Source organism: Zeugodacus cucurbitae, chromosome 5 (genome assembly GCF_028554725.1).
Source record: "Zeugodacus cucurbitae isolate PBARC_wt_2022May chromosome 5, idZeuCucr1.2, whole genome shotgun sequence".
NCBI classification, from domain to species: Eukaryota; Metazoa; Arthropoda; class Insecta; order Diptera; family Tephritidae; genus Zeugodacus; species Zeugodacus cucurbitae.
Genome location: NC_071670.1, coordinates 1,157,416 through 1,182,888, shown reverse-complemented (window position 1 = coordinate 1,182,888; position 25,473 = coordinate 1,157,416). Strand labels below are relative to the sequence as shown.

Sequence of the window (25,473 nt, the reverse complement as noted above, 5' to 3'; positions counted from 1 at the left end):
TTTTACTTCTAAGACATTTAAACAAGCTTATCAGCAGCACTTATCGGCTCTTACAGTCATCAGTACATTTTTCATACATATTTACACTCGTCACGCTAAACCCAAAGAATTAAGTTATTTTCGATTGTTTTCGTTTGTTTGCCGCGCATAAATATTGTTATTATTTATACTATTTTGGTTGTATTTATCAGTTTGTTGTTTTCATTTATCTCGAACACTATGCGTTAATGAATAGGTTGTGTTTCGAATGATGTAACGCGTCAGCTAGCAAAGCAATCATTTATGCACACAGCAGTCGTCTAATAGCAAGATATTCACGTACTCATGCGTAGATATAAGTACAAATGTATATTCATTTGCGGGTATATTCCATATGCGAAAGCGATAAATAGCAACGTGTCGTACCATCGTACAACGGATTGAAACAAAATCACATTGTTGCCTAATCAACAACCAGTTTGCGCTGAGTCTGGTATTCCGCACAGACATTATGCCAATTATCTCATACAAATACATAAGCAAGCACTGGCATCTTGCATCTGCACTATGCTGCTGAACTCCATGACTTGCGGGGGAAATACAAATATGAAATATTTAATCAGAAATGCAGTTGGTCGGTCGCTTATTTGAGAAACACGGGAATTAATTAATAAATCATACAAGCACATATTAAACTTTTAATATTAGCGATTGTAGAAATTTAATATTGTTTATGAAATGTAGCTGCAAGCATCTGAAGCTCAATTAGCACACATTTGGTGTATTTTAGTTAATATGCAAGTTTTTTTGTATAAAATGACACGTATACACTGCAATATTAATAAGAATGCAATTTCAAAAGCTTCATTACCAAATATGTAGTCAATTTAAAGAGTTAGACGTTTGAAATGTCCTCACTGCTAGCAAAAGTTAGTTAATTTGTTGCTTATTTCTATTGCTATTATTGTCTACGCTATACTTACTCCCCTGCGCTAATAATTTGTTATCGCAAGCAGTTAAAAATTCAAAAATTTGCAATTAAAGTGATTGTTTGTGCTTGTATACTTTGTGAATGTTAATTAGAAATTGTATTTTATACTCATCTGTGGGCTTCACATAAAATTATCACGTTTTTCGAATTTATTTTTTTTTTGGTAACTAAAATCTGCGCAACAGGTTGTTGGGCCAGGCAACTATCAACACTAACACACATACAAACATACAAGCGATCAATTTCGATATAAAATGATTTAAAAAACCATATTGTGCTTCTAATTATTTGTAATTGTATACAGTTCCGTTTGATTGCCTAACTGCTAAACCGCTAAAATTACTTTTAGCTATAAACCTGTTTATTTATATGCTTATCCGTTTACTCATCTGTGGGCTTCACATAAAATTATCACGTTTTTCGAATTTATTTTTTTTTTGGTAACTAAAATCTGCGCAACAGGTTGTTGGGCCAGGCAACTATCAACACTAACACACATACAAACATACAAGCGATCAATTTCGATATAAAATGATTTAAAAAACCATATTGTGCTTCTAATTATTTGTAATTGTATACAGTTCCGTTTGATTGCCTAACTGCTAAACCGCTAAAATTACTTTTAGCTATAAACCTGTTTATTTATATGCTTATCCGTTTACATTACATGTGGACAATTTGTTATGGAACTGGTTTTAGCATATCTAAATAACAATAATATTGTTTCAGCGCGCTGTTGCTCAGTCGAAAGGTAAATTAATTTCGCATCATTTGCTTTTTTTCGCATTAATTAAGGTATCCTCTCTTGTATATGCTATCGAAAGTTAAATTAACACTTCTGCAGTACTAAATTTTGTTCTAAACATACATACATATTTGCAAAAAAACAAAGTCACAGTACAAGCAATTGTTAAAGCTATTGCTAGAGATAAGAATGTAATTAAGTGTGAATGACAAGATACATATGTACATACTTATATATGTATATAAATATGTTAGCAGTTAGCAAAATACGTTTGGATATTCCACCAACAAGACTCGCTTTGGGATTTAACGTTTTATTAATATTAACTTGCAATAGAGCTTTTCGCATAATTTTCTTTCCATACACATATGTACATATGTATGTAAATACAATTGTATGTGATTTTTAGTTATCTCTTTTCATTCGAATAATAAAACTCTGCATTATATAAATTTAACTAAATTCGTTAGTAGAATCTATAATCGATAGTTATCGACTTGCGATAGTTTTCATGCACTCAAAAGGCGCTGTTATCTCTCACAAAAAATTTCATATTTCATTTTATTTCACATTTTCATTAATTCAACTCTTTAAATAAATATATTTGGCTCAACTGTAAAAATATAATTAGTTTTCTATTAAGTTTTAATTTTGATTGATTTCTGGCACTGATTTGTGTAATTTGCATTTAATTTATTTTTTGGTGCGTCTCGATTTATACTGTATTTGTAATGTTGTGTTGCCGGCATATTTTTACTAATTTATTTATTTAGTAGCTAAGTACTAATTGCAATCGACGGCATCCTTTACCACAACAACAACATTCGCTTATATTTTTTTTATTTAAATAAATTGACAAATTCGTCTGCTATTCCCAATGTCAATGCCAAATGACCGCCACCGGTATAGCCGGACATTGATGAACGCATAATTAATAGGCTTACCAAATGTGTACATATGTACATTTGTAAATATACTTATTAACATTTGGTTGCATTGCTAATTACTGGCACGGCTGCAGAGCGCGATCGTCAGTTCTTACTAATTAATAAATTCATTTTCCATGGCTGCCGGTATTGCATGACAATAAATATATGTTTTATAATTTAAAGTCGTCAATATGCATTTGTAACGCACATTTTTTCAATTTCAATTACAATAACAATACGAACAACAAGGAGTTGCAGCAACCGTCACTGTATTCAGCTGCGGCTTCGATTACAATCAACACAGAAATACACAAATGCTTGCGCGTTAATTAACAGCTAATAAGTAGTAATGGCAGCGAAGGTTTCCGATTTCATAGGTGTGAAAGGCTGCGTTGCGTTTATTATTGTTATTTTAATATACATACATACATATTTATGCTTGTGGATAGGCGGTACGCAGCTGCCAACCGGTTGGACAAAGTAAAATAAATAAATAAAGTAAAAGCAAATGTCGCAACATTTAAGCCGACAAGCAAATCGCAAGCCCGCTGAGTCACGTTGCAATGCGCCGTGCATTTAACTGTTTACTTTAGAAGTACATACCTAGATATACCACACACCGCGCTCTGCTGGTCAGCACCACGACAGGCAACGCCGTAAATTCAAAAGGAAAGCTACATATATTCTAATCAACATGCATTCCAATTTTTCGGCAATGCCAGAGCCTTGGCAAAAAACACTTCGCTGGCGCAGCAATTTTTTAATTTTCTGCTGATTCGCCGCATCGTGCCGGTACTAATGGCGCAGCAAATGTGGTGAATTACGGATTTAGGTTTGCATGTGTTGGTGCCACGGCACGTATACGCAACATTTCCTTTACAAACACATGTATTTATATAGCTGTTCATGAGATCACACACACACACACACAGCTATGCATACGTTTGTTGCATCAGCGCAGCAGAAAAATGCTCTTTTCCTCAATTATTTATTACCAAGCTTTATTACGCCAGCTCACAAACACACACACGTTCATAGATACATAAATGCAGCTAATTTTTTACCGTTTTGCTGCGCTGTGCGCTGTGCAGTTTAGCGTCTTAATTTTGCTATCTGTCTAGTTTCCAGTTATTGTCTTTGTCGATTTCGTGCATTCGCCTGAGTTTCTTTTTGCGATCACATGATTTTTCGCTGCCATGTCGAACCTGCCAGCTTCAAGGCAAGCCACTTGTACGCGCTCGCTGAGTGGTGAATGGTTTGGAGCTTAGATTTTACCGCTTGCTTTAAGCCTTTGCAGTGCTTTTGCATTGCCACAGCGCGCAAAATGTTGGCTAATGAGTAGGCAAAAAGAAGAAGGAGGGAGGTGTAGCAGATTGGCTTTCGAAATGCAATTAATGGTTGTGCACAACAATGTCTATATATACATACATATATACGAGTGTTTATGTGCAGAAAGAATGCAAAGCGACCTATATTTTGGTATTTAGAAAGAGATCTCCGAAGGTCTCTACCAAGCTCGAGCGTGCTTTGTTTGAAGTTTATGAAAATTTGTGAATTGTTTCGAATTCCGTTCATGCCTTTAACCGATTTCGGCTGCAAATGCAGAAAAATCGCTGAGCTAATAAAATACCTCTCCATTTTGTTAGCTCTGAGTCCTCAAAAAGTGATCTTTAATGAACTTGTAGAGCAAACGAGTCAATAGTCTTATTTTTTCTGAAAAAATCTTCATTTAAACCGATCGAAGATTACTAGGCAACACAAATATTTATTAAAAATAGAGAACTTTGAAATTTTTACAGAATTGAACCGACCGCGACTTAGCTCTAGTCTACTACTTCATCTATGGTTTAGCCCAGGGCGTAGAGACCTTTTGGTTTCATGTTTCTCTAGTACAAAGGAAGACAAAGAGGAATCATCGAGGCAATGCCGCTTTCAATTACCAGCATTCGCCAGACTAAGGTTAAAAAACTGCTCGGTGGGCACTCCCAGCGAAGGGACTGGAATCGACATTAGCCGACTTAACAACTTTGTAATAGAGTACAAGCGTTTTGTCGAATCTTAAAGGTCTTGACGAACCGTTATGAGTATTTGGGTGCCACAAAGGACAGTCGAAGCTGTCTAAGCGAGACTCTCTGCACTTCCGGAGATCTATACCTTGACCTCCACTCAGACCGTAACTCCACAACCGAGATCATTCACTCCAATTTTAATTGAAAAAGCATTGTAAAAGTCCATCTTCAACTCTAGGTTTCTCCAAATTTTCTAAAGGTAATTTCGCTCAGTTAACGGTAACCAATGTCTAAATAGCTAACGCTATTTTCCGCTTCCGACTTTGCGAATATTCATTTCAACAAATTAAGTCAATAAAAATGAAATTTGCAAATCTTCGCAATATCCATGCTTAAGCCATTAAAAACTTTCGAATAATTTACAAATTGCACAAAGCTGCCATTTCACATTTCAAATAAAATCAACGTTGATTTAATCAAATGTCGTAAGTTGCACAGCGACAAGCTAAGGCGGAGGCCAGCGTTCAGGTCCGCTTTGAAATGTGCCAAAACAGCGGGTTTGTTGACCCAGAAGCGTTGGCAGCAGCGCGCAAGCTGCGACTCAGCGCTACGCAACACAAAGTAGCGGTAATAAAAACAGTTTAATAAACAGTTTAGTTATCTGTATATGGATGTGTGTGTGTGTGTGTGTGTGTGTAGTGAGTTTCGCTTGCAGTCAAGCTGTGTGCGCATAAAATGTAATAAAAACAACAACTTCGTAAGCTGTGCGCCAGCAGAGTAGTGTAGTGAACGCTTTGGCGGAGCTTTTATGGCGTTTTCTTTCATTTTTGCTGGCGTTGCTCTTGCATGTTTGTGTGTGTGAGTGTTTAAGCGTTGCATAAATTTTAGTTTGCATTTAATATTAGTTATGAAAGTGAGCGCTCGTGCAGAAAATGTAATTTGTACTCATTTATTAGTTGCTAATAACACTTACTTTGTTTTTTGCGATTTTGTTGTTTTTGTTATTTGTTTTCACCTTTTATTTGTTTATAAATTTAGCTCGTGCACTTGTATGCAACTCTTTTCGCCTTTCTCTATGTTCTATTTTCGTCTGTATTTGTTCAGACTCTTATCACTTAATGGGCGTTATTTACAGTCTAGAGGCCTTTCTTATCGCCTGTCTTCATAAATCACTATAAGCGCTTGCTTTAACCCGCTCCACCAAAACAACAACAACAAAATGTGTAGGCGTCGCAAAAACTAATTGTTTTTCAATAAAAAAATATAGTTTATTTGCATATTAAACTTTACTTATTATTTGACTTTTACGCTACTTTATTTATTTAAAGAAGCCGCAACGACCATACACTCCAACATACATACTTACATACAAAGTAACCAGTTGCTTCCGCCCCCACATGCGTCGCCTTATTAATTAATACAGCCGTAAAGTCTTTCAATTTCCTTTTGTATTTACCTCGGTTTATGAGTGCATATGCACCGGCTACCGCTTGCACGCTGCCCCCCGGCCCGTCTTTCACGTAAATACCGCAAACACAAACTTGTGGACAGGCGATAATTGAAAATTCCTACCCTTGATAATCAGCGCTATCGACAAGTATGCGAAAAATTAAAACAAAAACAACAAGCACAACAAGATAATGCAAAAAGCAAAACAAAAAAGAAATAATAATAATAAAAAGGAAGCAAAAAAGCCACCATGCAAGAAATACATAATAAGCACGTTCACTGTTATTGGCAGTATCACACCTTAACGGCATTTTCTTCGCTTCTTGTTTTCCACTTAAGTGGCATGGCGTAGCTGGGAAAGTGGGGGTTGACCTACAATTCTTTATTGCTGTCTTCGTGTGGTTTTCCAGACAGCCTTTATGCTCGTCTTTCGTATGCAAATATGTAATTGTATTTAGGCTTTGTTATCTGAATCCTCCAAAAGAAATCTCGAAAAAATGCATGGTTCTCAAAACTGGTTCTATTTTTTATACTTATACTTGCTCTTCCAATTAAGTGACTCCAAAATCCGATAAGTTTTTTTTTGGTTTTGTGCTCACGTCCAAGCAGAGAAAGGTTTCTTCTTCTTAGCTCGAGGTGGTACAAAGGTCCATAAGTATTTTCTTTCACAATAGTCTTTCTCTGGAACACACCAAAGCTGCTTCATCGGTTAGAATATGTTTGGGAAAGGTGTAATCCCGATGAAACCTGCTAATTTAATACCAATTCTTTAAATTATAAAACCTTTCTACTTTGTGAATCATTTTCAAAATAAAGTTGTATCATAATCGGTCATAATTCGAGTTTATTTCCGTTAAACCTTCTGGATACTGCAAAACTTATCAGAAGATTGTTTAAATTCGTTCGGACCACATGCATTTCTTGTATTATTTTGTTTTATACCATATCTCCGGGGAACCGATATCTATAAAAAATACCCACTTAACTTTTACTTTTAGTAGCAAGTTTAGGATTAACCACTCAATAATAAAGCTTTCCCGCGAAAATAAAAGGCATGTCCATTCCAAGCTGTCCTCGCTCCGGCGTAGCTCGAGAAGCTTCAGTACTTCGGTACACGATGACATTTCATAAGCTTAATTATCATAAATTGGCCCGCTTCAAGCTGAGTGTCCTTCAATTTGAAGGTCATCACATTTCATCGAATCTCAACTCTTCGCGTCTTACCTCGTCTTCTTTGCAATCTTTTGTTGAATAACTAAAATGATGACGTTTCGAGATAAAATCGTGAAAAGCGCTTAAACGGAAGTGCAACCCTGTAGGCGGCATTTGCCTTTTTCGCTTACCACGTCATTTTCGTCGCAGCTTGTTGTGCGTCTCAATCTTAATTTTACATAAAATAACATCTTGCAATGCAGCAGCAGCAACGTATAATAAAGACAACCCCATTTATACGATCTTATTAAGCACATGCCCCCGGTGACTTCCTGCTTTGCTTGCATCTGCCTGCGCCCACACCCACGCCAGCCAGACAATGCACCAACGAGTTTAAGAAATTCTATTATTATTGTTTTTGGGGGAAAAAATACAAACGCCACAGCGGGAGTCCATTGTGTAAATAAGGCATTTTCAAGTGCAGATCTCATTTGCTTGCATTTTTTCTTTTGATTTTCTTTATATTGCACTTTGCCTCCTTTGTTTCGTACTGCCATCGATGTTGTCGTGTTGTTGTTGTTGCTTTCCAGTTCAGTCGTCAAAGTGTAACAACATTTTTTTATCTTCTTATCCCCCTGTAAGTCGCCTACAGTTGTCGCTGACACGTTGAGCCGTTTGCTGTATTCTGAGTGGGGGTGCGAAGCTTTGGGCTGACTGCCTGAAGGACTTATAATATAGGCCTCGCTTAAGTTGTTTGGCTAAAGGTCAAAGGTCGGCACAGATCGCTGTTGGTTATTTGAAAGGTGTTGTGTGGCTACAACACATGGTTTGCTCGTCACTTTGTTTGTTTTTTTAATGACTTGTAATTCTTAACCGGTTTATGGAATTTTTATTTTAAAGTTGATCGAAACTTAGACCGAATTTTTCCTAATAATATTATTAGCGTTGTGTGGCTTAAAGTTTATTGACAATTTCACTGACATTGTATAGTTGTACCCAATGAGCGTCCTAAAAATGTTTAGTTCGCCGATGACTAGTGTTTAAGCTGGGGTAATGCAAAAAAAATAAGCTCTGCAGCGCAAGCCATTCCCTTATATATTTATTACTCAATTTCGAAATTCCTTTGCGCTACACTCCGCGATACCTTGGTTCTGAAAACCTCCAGCTGTGTCAACTGAGTTCTGATTTTCATACTACATTCGTCAATTTTCTATTGAAAATTATGTGTGTGTGTTTGTGTTTGAAATTCATTTAAAAAGAATTCGATTTTCACACCTCAGTTCGCTGCTAACCCAACCCGCTCCCCCCATATGTACCTTGATATATAGAGCGTTAATTTTTTATTTATTGCATTGAATACAAAATCAACTTTTTCTCTACAAAAGAATACTACTAAGAATTCTTCATAAGCTTGGTACACAGTGCAGACGATTTCCGCTTCCTCCCGCGCTCTCTTCACTTCACATCACTCAAACTGTCTGTCTGTTGCTTGCAAAAAGTTGTTTATCCAAGAAAACTTGCAATTTCTTGTAGAAATTGTCAATTTATACCTTTCAACTGCGCCACCTCACCTTCACATGCACTTTCAACTTGTTTATGTATGCGTATGTGTGTGTGTTTAAATGTTAGCGCGTATGATACTTGATTATACAATACAGATTTTAATTACTCGTACTACACTGCGTATACGCAACACGTTACGTGCGCTGACTGCATAACTCATTTTATAGACACACATACACACCTAGAGATACATATGTAAATATATCTGCATGTATATTGTATGTGCGCCTCAAATTATATTACTTTCTCTTCCCTAGTTATACAAAAGACTTGCTTAAAGCGTTCATATATAAGACTTAAACACTCAGAGCAGTCTTTGGCACCTCAAGACACCCTGTATGCGGTTGGAAAAAAATCGGTTGGGTAACTAAATGTGTACTACATATGTCTAACACAAGCAGAGTCTTGTTTCTGGCTTTCTAAAGTCGTCTAAAGTAATGTCTCTATGGATTCTATATAACTTTCGAGTTTAGACATCATGTGAGAGATGTCGAATCGTTCCGCTATAGAGTTTATTTGGTTTCTACAGTTCCTTAGTCGCACTAGATTTTTTTTTAGTAGTTAGAATAATCTGAATATAGTACATATGTACGCCCTCTTAATTCATTAGACTGTACCCAAGAAGCTACATCAATTTTGCATTCTGAAAAAGCGCAAGAGTCTATGGAATATCACGTAGCCTCTGCACCGTCACTTAACATGAAACAATTTTATTAAAAGTCACTTTCTTACTAAATTTGATGAATCGCGTTTTAAATTAATCCACATCATATTTATTCTGGGTGGCCAGGGTTGCATTTAACTCTCACATTTTAATAAATAAAATAATTTCACTTCATTTTAATAAGTTCCCGCGCTTTTCTCAGCCAATTTCAACTGTTTGATAACATTTTGTTGTTAAAATAAAAAAATGCACAACTGTGACTTATGCCAAAAGCGCGCGCGTGTCCACACAGCTGCACCGCCAGTAGCATTAGTATTTCTTATATATTTTCTAAGAACAGCACACTTGTGTTTAAAGCCACTTTCGCGCGCTTAATTAAGAAAATAAATCAAAAATGTGCCATACAACAAACACAAACACATTCATTCTACAACAACTTACAACTGTGCATTTTGCGCTAGTAACCGACTAACATTTACTAGTGCCACACCTGCCACACGCAGGTGCTTTACAGCTGTGATTTTATTTTATTATATTAAAATTAAAAATAAAATGTAGTTCACTCGCTGCTGGGAATTACATTATTAATACTTTTATTTTTTTATTTTTTTTTTCGCTTGAATTTTGCATATTTCTTTGTGGCTTTTGCCGGTGCTTACATGCCACTTTTTCCCTAAATAAATTATATTTTTATGCCTACACATTACCTACGCACGTATTTATTTCGGTATTTATGACATTTATTTCGCTTCCAAGTAATCAAATGCCGCATTACCGCAAACAAAGCCGCTGATTACATTCAACTAAAAATGAGCTATATATTTCAGTTTGAAGCCGAGAGTATTCATATCAGTTTATCGTTTGAATATACCGTTTTATGTGACTGTGTGTCGCTTGAGTACACAGAAATTGATTTTATACGGAAATCGATTCCTTTTCACTGTTAAATCATCGATATTTCAAATAGTTTTCGGAAATTTTAACCAAACACGAAAGCTTATTAGTGCGCATAGGCTTAATTAAAATATCCAAATAAAAAAAATTTAAATTAAATTCCTTTTTCCATTATATGTTCAGTGTATAGTACACTGTTCTAAATTGAATGATTCAATCAATATTCAAGAGAAGAATGAAAGACCTCAATTAGAATTGTTTTGGTCATAAAATAACATGGGTCCGTTATACGCGAGGCAGCTGTTGAAATATCGTTCTTTGAGTTCATTCACGCTCATAAACCTGTTTCAAAAATTGTTCTGCGGTAGATCTCTTGACATTTCCTTTGATTTTAGCCTATCTCAGACACGTCAATTTGCATACGTTGAAAATGAATTTGTATCCTCTCTCCATTATCTGCTCGGTGCATAACTTAAAGCTTTAAATTGAATGCTTCAAATAATTTTCAAGAGAAGATTTGAAGACCTCTGTTATAATTGAGTCAGTTTCTTATAAAATATGAGGCTTTATTTCACTGTCAGTGTCACTAGTCACTGTCACTTGGAAATAACGTTCTTTGATATCATTCGCGTTCGTAAACCTGGCTCAAAACTGATTCTACAGTAGGTCAATATCCATTGACTCGGTAGACATGTAGATGATTTCTGTATTTCTGCCGGCTAAGCTACACTAGAAGTTCCCTAAGTTCTATCAGTTGTCTGCAGACCGCCGAAAGAGTAGAAGTATTACATTATTATAAGAAACCACATTCTGTTTTCGAACGAACTTAAAACCGTCTTTAGTTAAATTTGAATCGACACGAGAGAAAAGATAGTTCATCACTCTGACTTTCTCAAGCGTATTAAATGATTTACAATTTTCTAATGCCAGAAAAGAACGCATATTTTTGACGGTTTTTCTCTCAGATTGAGTATTCTCTTGAACATGTTCCTGTCGTTCTCTTTCCTCATTTACACACTCCATATTATATTTGAAAGAGTCTAATAGCCTATTCACACAGGAGTTAATTGATCAATTAACCGGCCTTTGCACGATTAAAGCGCTGATTTAGATCGATTTACCATACAAAAGATAAATATAATTTTACTACATTAATTTTTAATCGAATACAAATCGACTTAAAATTGAAATGCAATTCTGCGGGTTGTTGTCTACGCTGTAAGTTTGGCTGTGTTTATTGACAAAATAGCAATCAGCTGATGAAATTTGCCAACTTCTTATGAATGTATAACAGCTGTTCGTTAATCGAGTGCCTGGCTGTGCGAAAGGCAAATAGTAATTTCTCGATTATATTGTTAAATCATTAAATTAATTGGCTGTGCGAAAAGCCTATAAGGTTGTCCTTCGACTAAATGAATACACAAATATGTCCTAAATGAGAGATGAGCATGCGTCCATTATACCTCAAACTTCATATGATGCTGATTAGTACTTCAAAATACTCGAAGGTGTACTTTGTGTAGACATTGAGTGCACTGTATGTATGTGCGCTCAAGACACCTGTCGCGACGGTGCAACTGTTTATACTTCATAAGTCGACGCGATAAGTTTATCTTAGAGCCCAGCTAAGGCCACAAACACACAAGCCTTTGTTGACACTTTCAACTGTTTCTGTTGTTTCCACACTCGCCTGTGTTTACCTTTGATTTAACATATGTATCTTCAACCGTCGTGTGTGTGTGTGTGTGTATGTGTGCTTTGTATTCTTATCGCTAAATTGCACTTGTGGAAACAGAATTTCACTTTCGACCGCATACAATGCAAACAATGGGACACATTATATCATTTTCGTTATCAGCCACAATGAAGTTGGCTGCGGTGACAGTGGCGGTGGCGGTCAGCGCGTAATGATTAGTTGAAAAGTTCACAGCGCTAAAAATTCCTGTGCACATTTGTATATGTATGTGTGTGTCTAAAATTTGTACGAATTTTGTGAATTTTAATTATCGCGATGTGGCAGACCGCGGCTCGCCGCATGCAGCGTTCGATATGAAAATTAGATTAGAGTGTGAGAATAGACAAAGAAGCTTGTGTGTGTGTGTGTTTGATAGTAAAAAAGCGAAAGTTCGCGCTAAATGCATGAGACAAACGTTTTTTATGCCGCAATCACCTTTTATTTTTTATTGAGCCTGCGGTGCCGTGACAAAACGCTACGTGGTTTCGGACAACGAACAACAACAAAGCAACAACAATCGCTTGCTGCTCTTTGAGCTCGACTTTCAACGCTGTCAGTTGCCACTTATTAGTTGTGCATTTTTTTGCTCAATTGTTGACGAGCCTTCAGTGCGCTTGGACGTCAAGCTAACTTGTTGTTACCGCTTAATTAATACAGTTGAAAGCAAAGCAAAACAAAAAAAATCACAGTACGCTTACGAAACTTTGCACATTCGTGTAATAATTACCGTTATAAAGTAACAGTGAAACCGTGCAATTGTTGTTGCCACGCAACCTACGCACTGCGACGGCCATATTTGTGCAGCATATTTGAGCTCGTTAACTGTGGGACACAACGCTGGACGACGCTACGCTTGATCGAGCGAAAAGGTGAGCGCTTCATTGCATATGTGGTTGTGTGTGTGTTTGTGCAGGGTTGAGCCTGCAAAAGGCAACAAATCAGCGCTACTTTTCACCCAATTGCCAATGCAGTTGGCATTGTCATCTTCTCTAACATGCAATTAAAGTCAACTAACTGTACTATTAATGTAGGTATGTACGTAGAGTTGCCACCGTGCCTTTGTTAGTCACAAGTGTATATCAGCATGTGAGGAGCGTGCTTTTCCGGAAATTTCTCATTTTACAATACAAATATGTGTGTATGTGTGGGTACACACATATTTGCACTGCATTAAGGACACGCAGCCACAAACAGACAGACGCTATAACGGTACTGCATTTATAATTGCATTGCGCAACAGGTTGCCTCGAGAATGTCAGTGTTTTGGGGGGCAATAAGTGGTATTTTTGTAAAATGTGTTTGTTTGTATGTATGTATGTAAGATGACGCTTCGTCGTCGGTCACACGCGTTATTGAAAGAATTCTGCATACAACACAACAACCAACTCAGCGCTGGTAATTAATAACTATTGGCTGCGTGACAACAATCAAGGCAGTGCGAAGTCAATTAAAGTCGTATATATATATATATATGTGTGTGCGTGTGCAATTGCGTACAATAAGTAAATTATGCTGGAAATCATATAAATGTGCTGCCAAGAAACCAATGAAGCAATATTTAAAATCTAAAATAATTGTAGTTGTTGCATGACGGGAATAATAACAGAAAAATATGTCGACAAAGTAGCAGTAATTAACCGCTATGATTTATTTTTTTTTTTGGCCAGGAAAACCTACAAATTTCGTTACAACATAATTTGAAGTTTAATTTCGTTTTATTGTATATTAAATTTGGTATTAATTTCACTGATCTTCGTTTGCTTTGAAAGTTAAATATTTATAGGCGGTGATTTTGTAAATATTGAAGCATAAATTCAGGCGCTGGAACAGTTTGTACTTCTTATTGCGTATTGCTTCAAGACATTAGCATACTTTTAGGCGCTTGGTTGTATATATATTAATAAAAATGCTCCCCCTCATAAATAATACACTAAAATAGCTTTGTTTTTATTCTAAATTTGTATTTTATATTTTATATTGTCCTTGCAAAAACGCCCACTTTCACAACAGACAATTGACAGCTCACATGCTTGCATGCATTGTATTCGTATTAAATTTACATAAGCGACTGTGACCACTCGACTGCATGTCCCTTTTAGCTGAGTGTCTAAATTTTTAATTGCTTTTTTGGCATTTTGCATGACCAACTATCAGATTAGTGCAAATTCGGTCACGGCGAGCTTATTCACAGCCACTCTGGCACGCGCCAAATGAGTTTGCAGTCAGTTTTTGGTAAAATTATATTGCAAGCACTTTTAGTTTTGGGGGGAATTCTAATTTGACATTTAAATAAAATAGAATTGTAAAAAAAAATAATTTAAGAGACACCGATAAACTGTTTTTTAATTAAATTATAAATAATTGTATTAAAAATTAATTATTTTTTGGTTCTCTATTACATATATTATTTATATTTTTCCCACTTGAAAAATTAAACTAAAATGTCGCCACACAATTTTTACTGTCGCATATTTGCATATTCATTGCATTGTTTGCCGGCGCAGTTGTGCGTTGTAAATATTCCTGTTTTGGTCCATAAATAATATATATAAAAAAGTTGGTCCCATAAATATTCACTTGAACGCTGGTTATTGCGTTTACAAGTTGATGCACATCGCCCTTTGCACAAGCGCTACGCCTCCAACCGAAAACCACACACTCGTAGACACCATATTCGTGTGTGCCGTTATAACTGCACTTGTTATTTTCTAGCAATTTCACATATTTTTTATTGACTGAATAAGTAATTTGTAAACCAACCTCTATTTGCAATTGTGCAAGAGCCGAAAGCATCATTTATCATAGTAATATTTAGCTTCGTACCACCAGCGGCGGAAAATGCAACTAAATTTATGCAATATTGCAGTTGAATAAATGTAGAATAATTTTCAAAATGCGTTCGTCGTACATTTTGCTAAAATTGTGAGTAAATTTGTAAAATTTTCTTTTGAAAGCTCGATGAAAGCTTTCACTAAATATAAACTTTCATATAAACATTTGTGAAAGCTCAATAAATATAAACTAGTGATTTCATATGAATATTTATGAAAGCTCGATGAAAGCTTTTCCTCTAATATCTGTAAACTCAATAAAATAAGCTTCTGATTTCATATGAAAATTTGCGAAACCTCGATGAAAGCTTTGCTCTAATATAAAAATATGTGAAAAAAAAATATAAATATAAAAGCTTATTTATCGTTAAACTTATACAACTTCTCACTTTATATTTAATTAATATATTGCTAAAATTGTTAGTATTTTGTATTATAAAATTAAAAATTGCTTATTTAATTTTAAGTAAAATATGTGAAATTTCATATGAAAGCTCGATGAAAGCTTAAATGAAAACATTTCACTAAATATATGATTGATTTTTATTATAAAAATATTGTGGAAGCTTTTCCTTAAATATAAGTTTATGTGAAAGCTCATTTGAAAGTTTATTTATCTTAAAACTTGTAAAATTTCATATGAGAGCACGAATGAAAGCTTTTCCTTAAAAACAAGTTTATGCGAAAGCTCATGTGAAAGTTTATTTATCTTCAAACTTGTGAAATTTCATAGGAAAGCACGAATGAAAGCTTCTCACTAAATATAAGCATGTGATATTTTTATATTAAAAATTGTGGAAGCTTTTCCTCAAACAAAAGTTTATGCGAAAGCTCATATGAAAGCTTACATTTTCCTAAAACTTACGCAACTTCTCACTTTACATATAATCGCATATAGCCTGTTTTTTCTGTATCAACTCACAATTTCAACCACTGACACTTGCGCCTAATTCTTTGGAGACTTTTTTCCCACAATCATCAGCACCACATTTCACAAAACTATACGCAATTTTTGATCTCTGGCATTTACACAAATTTTTACGCGTGCCAAATTCCATACTCGGTTCAAAATGCACACTCCAATCGACCAAGCCGTAAGGCATAACGGAATGTAAAAATTATTCTCATATAAATTCCAATGCGTGCCAAATGCGTATCTCAGCCATTAGTGGCTGCCTCAGCCTCCTATTTGTCCCTCTGCTGCACTGTCACCCATACACAAACACACGCATAACAAAGCCAATAGCAACAACAAGGCTCACACCACACCACATAACCTTCAATGTGTTCAAGGCGCTAAAGAAATGCCGTAAATACGCAAGTAAACGAACTTTTTTTCATTTTCCGGTGCGCCCTGTGCAGCTGATCCAACAAGTTGCTGTTGCCGGTGTATTACGCTTCCTGGAAGTCCTGCCTCGCCAGCGTTTAGCGCAGCCGCCCACAATTCTTTACTTATATACTTACTTGCTTGCTTACATCTGTATTAGTGTATTTGTATTCACGTGGGTGTCGTGCTTATTGTTCTTAAGGTTTTTCTGCTCATTGTTGTTGTTGTTGCTGTTCTTGTTTTTGTTGTGGTTCTGCATGACCTGCATGTTCATTAGTCGTCTGACAATGTCAACCGCATTGCTATCCATAGCGAGCTCACACACACACACACACTCCCACTCGCATTTACTCAAGCATATTTTATCAGTGTGTGTGTGTGTTTGTATGTATTATATTCGCATTCGCACATATACAATAAGATTTTATCCTTCAGCATTTGTCCTTTGCGGTTAAATGTAATGGAGCTGTTCTCCGCTCTTCTTTCATTGTCATGGTTGCGCACAGATACACACACCCATACATACATACTTACTTGCAACAAATGTATACTAAATGCAGTTCCAAAGTGCAGGGAATACAGGGACAGCGTGTGTGAAGAGAAAATTATATGTTTTATTCGGTCGTAAATGAGTGAAATTAATGTGCGACTAACAATGAGTGGGTTGTGAGTTCAGATGCCAGCTTTGGTATTTCTTCTTTCTACTTCATTTCTTCATATATATATTTACATTGCTTCACATTATTTACATCCATTAGACAACAAATTGGTAGTAGTTTGTTCTTTACAATCGTTCTCGTCAGTTAGCCTGGCCAGCGTAGCCTTCCGGGAACCTCAGTTCTTCGCTTGAGATTCGAATTTAGATTACGAATTTCTGTATGTATGTGATTGGCGTGGAAACCGAATCGATGATAGTTCGCCACTCCTCCCTTTCCCTCGTTGTTCGGCGCCAGTTGGAGATCCCAAGTGTAACCAGCTCGCTCTCCACCTGGTCCCTCCAACGAAGTGACGGCCTTCCCCTTCCTCGGCTTCCTCCGGTGGGTACTGCATCGAACACTTTCAGAGCTGGAGTGCTTTTGTCCATTCGGACAACATGACCTAGCCAGCGTAGCCGCTGTCTTTTTATTCGCTGAACAATGTCAATGTCGTCGTGTAACTCGTACAGCTCATCGCTCCATCGTCTGCGGTATTCGCCGTTGCCAATGTTCTGAGGACCTTAAATCTTGCGAAAATTACGAGCTTCAAGCCGCCGAAATAATAGAAGAATATTAAACGTGTCGGGGAAGGCTTTCTTGTACCTAAGGTAATATGTTACCGTTGAGGATCCGTCAAGCAGACTGTCTTAATCTAACCTAACTTTTTCTTATATTTGCTAATTACATATCATTTCATATAATAATCAACTGGTTCCCCAGAAAAGAGTATTAATTGTGTCAGAAAATATATAGAAACGTGTTAAACATAGCTCAGCACTTTCCTCTAATAAACTCTTTATTCAGCGTACTTTTTGCTTTCCCCTTTCACAAGCGCCCATAAAACCGTTGTAAATTTTTACGAGTACATATTGCCCACAATTGTGTGCCTGTAATTTCCGCTTTTCTCATTGCTTGCTTTCTTTATTTCGCCATCAACGTGCTTTCTTTTTCGCAAATTGCGCGCTTTTATTGCAGCGATAGTGCAATGCGAGTATAAATCATGCCCTCGCTCACTGCTCTCACACTCTCACGATATCAACGCGGTGCTTACAATTTATTAAGTGCAAATTTATTGTTTAAAGTGCGCTTAATATAGCAATTTAGATTATTTACAGCATTAGAATAGTGACTAAGTCAGTGGTGGATAGTATATTAGTAAAAGTGGCGGAGTGATAGTAGGAAGAATGAAATTTATTACGTTACATTTGATGAGAGAAATCCATTGTTGTAATTCTCACATACCATATGAAAGTGTCATCGTTGATTTATGCGCCGACAAGTTAATATCAGCAGCTTCTAAAGAAATAGCAAAATGTCAGGAAGTAGACATACAGCGTGAATTAGTCAAATATTTCAACAATTTATAGTCTTAATCATAAATTATCGCTTGCATTTTGAACATAACCTACAGTTCTTCATATGAAAAGTACTTTTCTTTTTCAGAAATTCAATCACATTTAACCTGTAAGCCAACTGGTTAGGGTCTTACGTCCAAAATATGTTATCTTAATGTCATAAAAAGCTTTCCTACTAACCGTTGCTTCTAGGATTGTCTGATCTTCGATCGTAATTCTAACCCGAGAAGTCTTCTAAAAATTAATTTCAACTTGACAGTTGTCGTATGCCATCCATCTGACAGTTGCCATCTAATGTTCTTCTTCTTCGTTTGACAACTGCAGTAAAAGGAATGACAGCTATTATCTAACATCCAGCGGGGAACTGCATTTTTGGAACGTTTGCGTTCCTCTTGTTTAATCTTTAGCGTTCTAAGTCATGACGTGACTTTTATATATATATTTAGTACACCCCTTAGTACTTAGCGATCCTCACAGGGTTAGATCGTCGAAAGGCAGCCCTTGACCGGATAAAATCCGGGTCAACTCCGGTAACGTAGAACCGGCAGCAATGGGAGACCCCCCTCTCCATCGCTTTCTGCTTCAAATCACGAATTCAAACTTTAAATATTGCTCATAAAAAGTGGTCATATTGTATTTTTTCATATTTATATAATTCCCCTTCACCAATTCAACAGTTCAATTAGTTCGTTGTTGTTGTAAGCAACGATAAGCTAACAATAAGTCCGCCTGAATGCTGTGCACACCTTTCTCCGCATTGTTTCACCTTCCTTTCGCTTTTCTGCAAGTAAAGTAAAAGGTCTGCTGTCTATTGTTTGCCGGTTATTCAACCAAATCGCAAGCACACACACCGCTTGTAACGCTTGTTATTCGCATCACGGCGCAGTCATCTGCCGAAAATGCCCCGTTTACTCGATAGCAGCCAATCGTTCAATTCAACTCTTGCTTCTGATAAATTCATGCGCCAAACACAGCAAAGTTGTTTTATTCGAAAAGCTAGCAAACAGCTTCGATTTGCGGTGACGAGCTAATAAAAGTTCGAAAACCGCCATCCGTTCGAAAGTTTAACAACTTCTACCGATTGTGAATGGTTTTGGTGGCATGCCAATTGGTCTGGGAATAAAAATTTATTTCTTAAAATTAAATTCGACTGAAAAAATTCTTTCGTATTGAATTTTACTATGCAAAACTTCAGTTCATTTGAGGAACCAAGTTCGGCTAGAAATCTTATAGAGTCAACTCCTCGACTTCCTATATCTACATAGAGATTTCTTATACCAAAATACATCTACCGATTGAATACTTGAAGTTCAAGGCTTTGGAACCTTGAGGACCAATGGCCGAATATTGAGATTACGATCCAAGTTCGGCTAGAATTCGCGTATCAATTTTTACAAAATCATTCTTTCAAACACCTATAGAGCCTACTCATTAACTTCCGACGTCTACCAAAATACATCTACTGATCGAAGACTTGAAGTTCAAGGCTTGGGGATGGCGATTTGCAGATCCTCCAGATCCTGCAGATCCACTATAATTATAATGCAACTCTCAGTCAAACATGCAGTCGAAGTTTAAGCTCCAATGACCGTATATCAAAATTACGTTGCAAGTTCGGTTTGAAATCGCGTATCATTCGGTAAAAAAAGCATTCCTTCAAACTCTTATCGGATTCCAAGCTCTTCCAAGAGATTTCTTACAACAAAATACATCTGCCGATCGAACACTTGAAGTTCAAGACTTGGGGAAACCAATGAAATCAATGGCCGACTATCGAGATTACGATCTAAGTACGGTTAGAAATCGCGTATTATTCTGTAAATGATTTTCCTTCTAACTCTAATAGAGCCAACTCATCGACTTTCGATCCCTACCTACATGTTCATAACAAGATTAGTGTGCCAGTTTCATTTGAGTGGTGTCGAGCTCGGGGACGATTGTCCAGAAGGCTCCGCGCCCAATATTCGAAACACTTAAATTAAATTGTTGTAACTGTCACATTCACTCGTCGGTCATTAACGAAATTAAAAAGTGAAATTTCAGGATAAAATCAATTGGGCCTGTTCATTCAGCGAGACGAAAGTGGTCGCACATGTTCCATGCCACACACCGCAGTGCTTAATATGCGTAAACGAAATTCATAGTAAAATTATTAAAGTCCATATAGCCCGATTGTGGGTGAGGCGACCAGCCAACGGTTGTTTTCGTCGAAGATAAAAGCCTGAAATGTTCAAATAATTAATGAAAGTGTTGTGTTGTTGCAATGCAACACATGTACTGAGGTGTATACCATATATGTATGTATGTATGTATGGGTGTTTGTGTGTACTTGGCGAATATTTAGTGCATTTATTCGCAAAATTCATTTATGTAAACGACATGCGGGCCAAAATTTGTGGAACAACAGTCAAGGTTTGCCATTGAATTATTCTTATTATTATTATTATTTTATTGTTGTTGTTGTTGTTATGGTTAGTGTATTGTATCGGCTTTCGCCCAAATCGGTGACCTCTTTCGACAAATCTGTGAGCCTTTTGTGACATAAAAACAACCGTTTTTTTTAATATATGTGGTTACTGCTTTGATTTTCGCGAATGCAGTGCGTACATGTCCGCACGTGCGTGTGTATGCGTGATTTTGACGGTAACAGCGTTGCATGTGCGGCATCACGTACGCATTATTCATTGTATGGCAATATTTTTTGGGCGCGCATGTTTTGCATTGCAATTGCATAAAATTTATACGCCCGCGTTGGTACAGTAGCGTACAAAATATTATATTCATATGCCATTATATTAGTGCTTTAGTTCTTTATTTGTTGAGATTTTTATACGTACGAGATACGACACGTTTTTAAGGGCATAACTAACGCGTCTTAAGTTAGGTTAGGTTAGGTCTCTGTGTGATGTACTGGGTTACTACAATCAGATCTCAATTCATATATTATAATTCTACACCACTTCAATTAAATGAGTGAGAAACAGCAGGAAAAGAGGGTAGAGAAGTGGCAATGATTCTGCAGATAATATGGTTTCCTGGATTTAAGGTCCTTTAAGGATCAATCTTTATTTTATTAATTTAGTGTCTTTTTATTTCAATAACGGTCTTTAATGGTGGCGCCCTACCCCCTCGACCGTGCGTATTTCTGTGAACTTGGCCTTTGTTTTCAATTTGACGTTTATTCTGTTATTGTTGTTGTTATCATTATGGTTATTGGTGGATAACGCAGTGCTGCAATTCTGTGAACTCTTCCCGCATTTTTCACTTTTCGATTTTTGTTTTTGCACTCAACCAGAGCAACACAGCTCCACAACCGACCAGCGTTTGAATTTCCTAACTTATTCTGTCTTGCGAAGGAGGCAACACGCATGTTGCGAGCATATGTACAGTGGGGCACATAAGTACGTACTCTTTTATACACACACACATGCATACATAGACCCCGTCACGTGTCTGTTTGGAATTTGCTTTAGTTTTGCTAGAAAAAACTGACTAGGAAATATTTTACACAGAATTATCGATTTAACACTCGTCCGTTGCTAAGCATAAACATGCTACGCACAAAAAGAAAAAGCTCTGTATCCACTATATAGTTTGCGGCGGAGTAATGGAAAATATTCAGTCGTTTAGTCCTCCTTCTTCTTCTTTACAACAGCGCGACATTCGTACTACAGCCAGGTCCTTCTGCACCTGGTCTTTCTGGCGGTGTGGAGGTCTTGCTCGTCCTCGACTTCCACCAGCACGTACTGCATCGAACACTTTCAAAGCTGGAGTGTTTTCGACCCTTCGAACAACATAACCTAGCCAACGCAGCCGCTCGATCGGATGTTGACATCGTCCACGCTTCCGCACCATAAAACAGGACAGGAATGACGAGGGACTTGTAGAGTTTGGTCGTCGAGAGAGGTCTTTACTTATAAGTTACCTACTCAGTTTATAGTAGCAACTGTTGAGAAGAATGTTTCTGCGTCAGATTTCAAAGGTGACATTGTTGTTTGTGTTAGTGCTGCTTCAAGATAGATGAAATTATCTACAACTTCAAAGTTATGACTGTTAAAAGTGATGTGAGAGCAAAGTCGCGAATGCGCTGACTGTTTGGTGTCAAGAGATATTTAGTCGTTTAGTCGTGAATGAAGCTAGAAAGGCACACCAATTCAAACATAACCTAACTTAACCTGACCAGCTTTAGGGAGATGGCAGGTTTCTTAACGCTGAATTCATCCATCGATGAATCGCGCATTCTGAATAAAAGCAGGAGCTCTAAAACGCGTCCGATCTACACAGCTATCATGATGTATCTCAAACATATACTGTCCTGCAAGTCGGTTCCGATCTCCCGATAAGATAGGTCCAAGTTTCCTAACGCTGAATCCAACCATCGAACGCGGATCCTGAATAAAAGCAGGAGTTCTAAAATGCGTCCGATCTACGCAGATATCAGTTCATCGTAATGTTCATGTAACATCGGTCAGATTTTTCGATAACCTTCAAAACTAGTTTTAACCAGCCGCACGCCCAGGATAATTGGCTTGCATTTCAAGACAGCTAAGCTGTTTAATTAACGGTAAAACTCTCCATAAGCATTTACATTGCGTTTTTAGCAACCGGTTTTTGTTTCAACGTAACCTCATTTATTTGCGCCTGTGTCAGTTGTACAATGAGATTAGTAGCTAACGACTAAACGCTTCTTTGTCTGCCATTTGACAAACTGTTGCGCACTTGTGGGCGTAATTATTAATGTCGGCGTGTTGTTTTTGTTAATTTTTTGCCTCGTTCGTCACGGTTTACTGTTATGGAAGAGCTTTAGGAAGCTTTATCAGCTGCTTAAGTTGATTATTTATGCGCATAAAACGGATTTTTGCTCCATCATTCCTATCGCATTCCGTTATCCTTTTCTTTTATTTTATGTACCGTTAGACCACCGCATTTAGCTCGTTACACAACGCTTAAGTATGCTTAGTGATTCTTCTTATTGACTGGCGTAGACACCGCTTACGCGGTTATAGCCGAGTCCAAAACAGCGCGCCACGTATCCCTCCTTCTGGCAGTTTGGCTTAGTGATGCTTAGTGATAGTCCTTGCAATATAAAATACTGATATGCGTAATTAATTTCGGAGAATAGGAAGCATAACAAATACAAATTACAATTAGATTTCAAATGTTTTAAAATATTTTTTCTAATTTTTTTCTCATTTTTACTATCTCTCTCTCTCTCTCTCTATTTACAGTCAGCCATTTCATCACCGCCTTCTTCCTAAATGCCAAAGCAAGCGTTGGTGCGCGGAAAGCCCTCTTTTTAATTAATTCCGTTGATTTTAGCTACAACAACTACAATAATAATTGTTAACCTGCGCTCCGTAGTGGCACAATGGATCATTCACAGCACAGTATACACAATCACGGTAAGTTTCGCATAATTTAACTGCAGTGAAACTGCTTGAAATGCTTTTTTCACTTCTTTTTATTTATTTTTTATTCATTTACTTTCTTATTGTTTTATTTTGTTTCTTAAAATTTTTAATTTTTTCATATTATTTTACTTTGGCTTTATTTCGACATCTCTCGCACACCACTTGATCTCTTGTATCTTGCCACTTCTGTACTAAAGAACATCATGTTCTGGCCCTAGATACTGCAACACCACTCGATCATGCCGCTACATTATTATCCACCACCACTGTGAGCCCGCTGGATGCGATGGGTCATGGCGGTCATGTGGCCATGAACGATCAGCATGCGATGCATCACAACCATGATCACGGTGCCATGAATATGGAAGGAGCGATGCATCATATGATGTCGATGGCGGTAAGTAATGGCGCTTTGTGAACTCCAAAAGGTAGTCCCAAATTATATTCACACACACACAATTCTTTTTGCAGTTCCACTTTGGCTACAATGAGACTGTGCTCTTCTCCTGGTGGAAATTTGACAGCATCATGGGCTTGATTGGTTCGATGATCGCTATATTTGTAATGGCTGTGCTTTACGAGGGCCTCAAGTACTACCGCGAGTACCTGTTCTGGAAGACCTACAATTTGCTGGAATACCGGCCGGTCACCGGACCGCAACGCAATCCCGAGGATCCGCAACGGAGTACGCCGTCGACGAGCGCCTCACCTGTGCAGTAAGTGATTGTAGTTGCAGTGTTAACCCACTATTGGTAGTCCCTTAGAAGCTTTAGACTTTACTTTAGTACTTCTTATGAATAACGTGTTTGTATGTTTGCTATTGTTGTAATCATATTCTAATTCGCATATGTTTTGTCCCTTTTGCTTCATTTTTCTCTCTTTCTCTCATCCATACACATTTGCGCACGCAACGAAAACCAAAAAAACAAAAAAAAAACACGAAAAATTCTAGATATGTTGGCGAAGTCATACACAAGCAACCGTGAGTATAAAAATGAAATTTTACATATTTCTATAATAAATAAGTGGTGTGAACGATTACAACGCGAACGACAAATACTTTCATTTCCATCAAAATGCGTATGCTTTTGTAATGGCGCAAGAACTTACAGTCTCAAGCCTAAACTAATCTCAATCTAAACACCAACCATGAAATCATGAAATGTTAACCGTAATCGCATAGTCATTCGGACATCCAGTGCAATTTGAACTGTTGGTTGTGGTTAGGGATGGCAACGATTAATCATTTGATTAAATTAATCGATTATTTTCATTCAATTTACGATTTAATTGCATCGAAACACCTTTTCTAATTACTCGACTATTACTCGAGTAATTGCAAAATAATCGCAAACCGCATTTTCAAATTTAATACATTTTATGTTCATCTAAGTTAGCTTACAAGGGTCGAAATCGGTCACATCAGTCATTAATGACTGCAAACGTTGTAAACATAGTTAAATTCTAATATGTCAACGTAGTTTAATATCAAAAAAAGAATGTCTGGTAACACTGCATTTACAGTTAAGTCAAACGCATTTTACGTTCAGTTGTTTGAAGTGCAATGGCGCCAGGTAAAAGCGAAGTATGGAAATTTTTTAATAAAATAAGCAATAACTACGTTAAATATCAACTCAAATATCGAGTGCAACTGCGACCGAAAAACGCAATCGTTTGACAACAAAACGTTTCTCGAAATTGCTTTTTCTTCAAACTTGGTTGAACAGACTTCTAAATTTTCTTG

The 25,473-nt window shown here is 37.0% G+C and overlaps 1 protein-coding gene across 4 annotated transcripts in view; it reads left to right on the top strand.

Annotated features, from left to right (window-relative positions):
* LOC105212671 (high affinity copper uptake protein 1) overlaps positions 1-25,473 on the top strand; it is a 28,909-nt gene that overhangs the window by 540 nt on the left and 2,896 nt on the right. The window contains exons 1-5 of one of the 4 annotated variants that reach the window (XM_011184796.3): positions 12,702-12,979; positions 23,547-23,720; positions 23,927-24,126; positions 24,201-24,445; positions 24,682-24,711. In XM_011184796.3, coding sequence (XP_011183098.1) covers positions 23,687-23,720; positions 23,927-24,126; positions 24,201-24,445; positions 24,682-24,711 — 509 coding nt within the window. In that variant the 5' untranslated portion in view covers positions 12,702-12,979; positions 23,547-23,686. Of the gene's footprint in view, positions 1-12,701; positions 12,980-23,546; positions 23,721-23,926; positions 24,127-24,200; positions 24,446-24,681; positions 24,712-25,473 lie in introns of those variants that run through there. The other 3 variants (XM_011184799.3, XM_011184795.3, XM_011184800.3) reach the window with 3 other exon arrangements.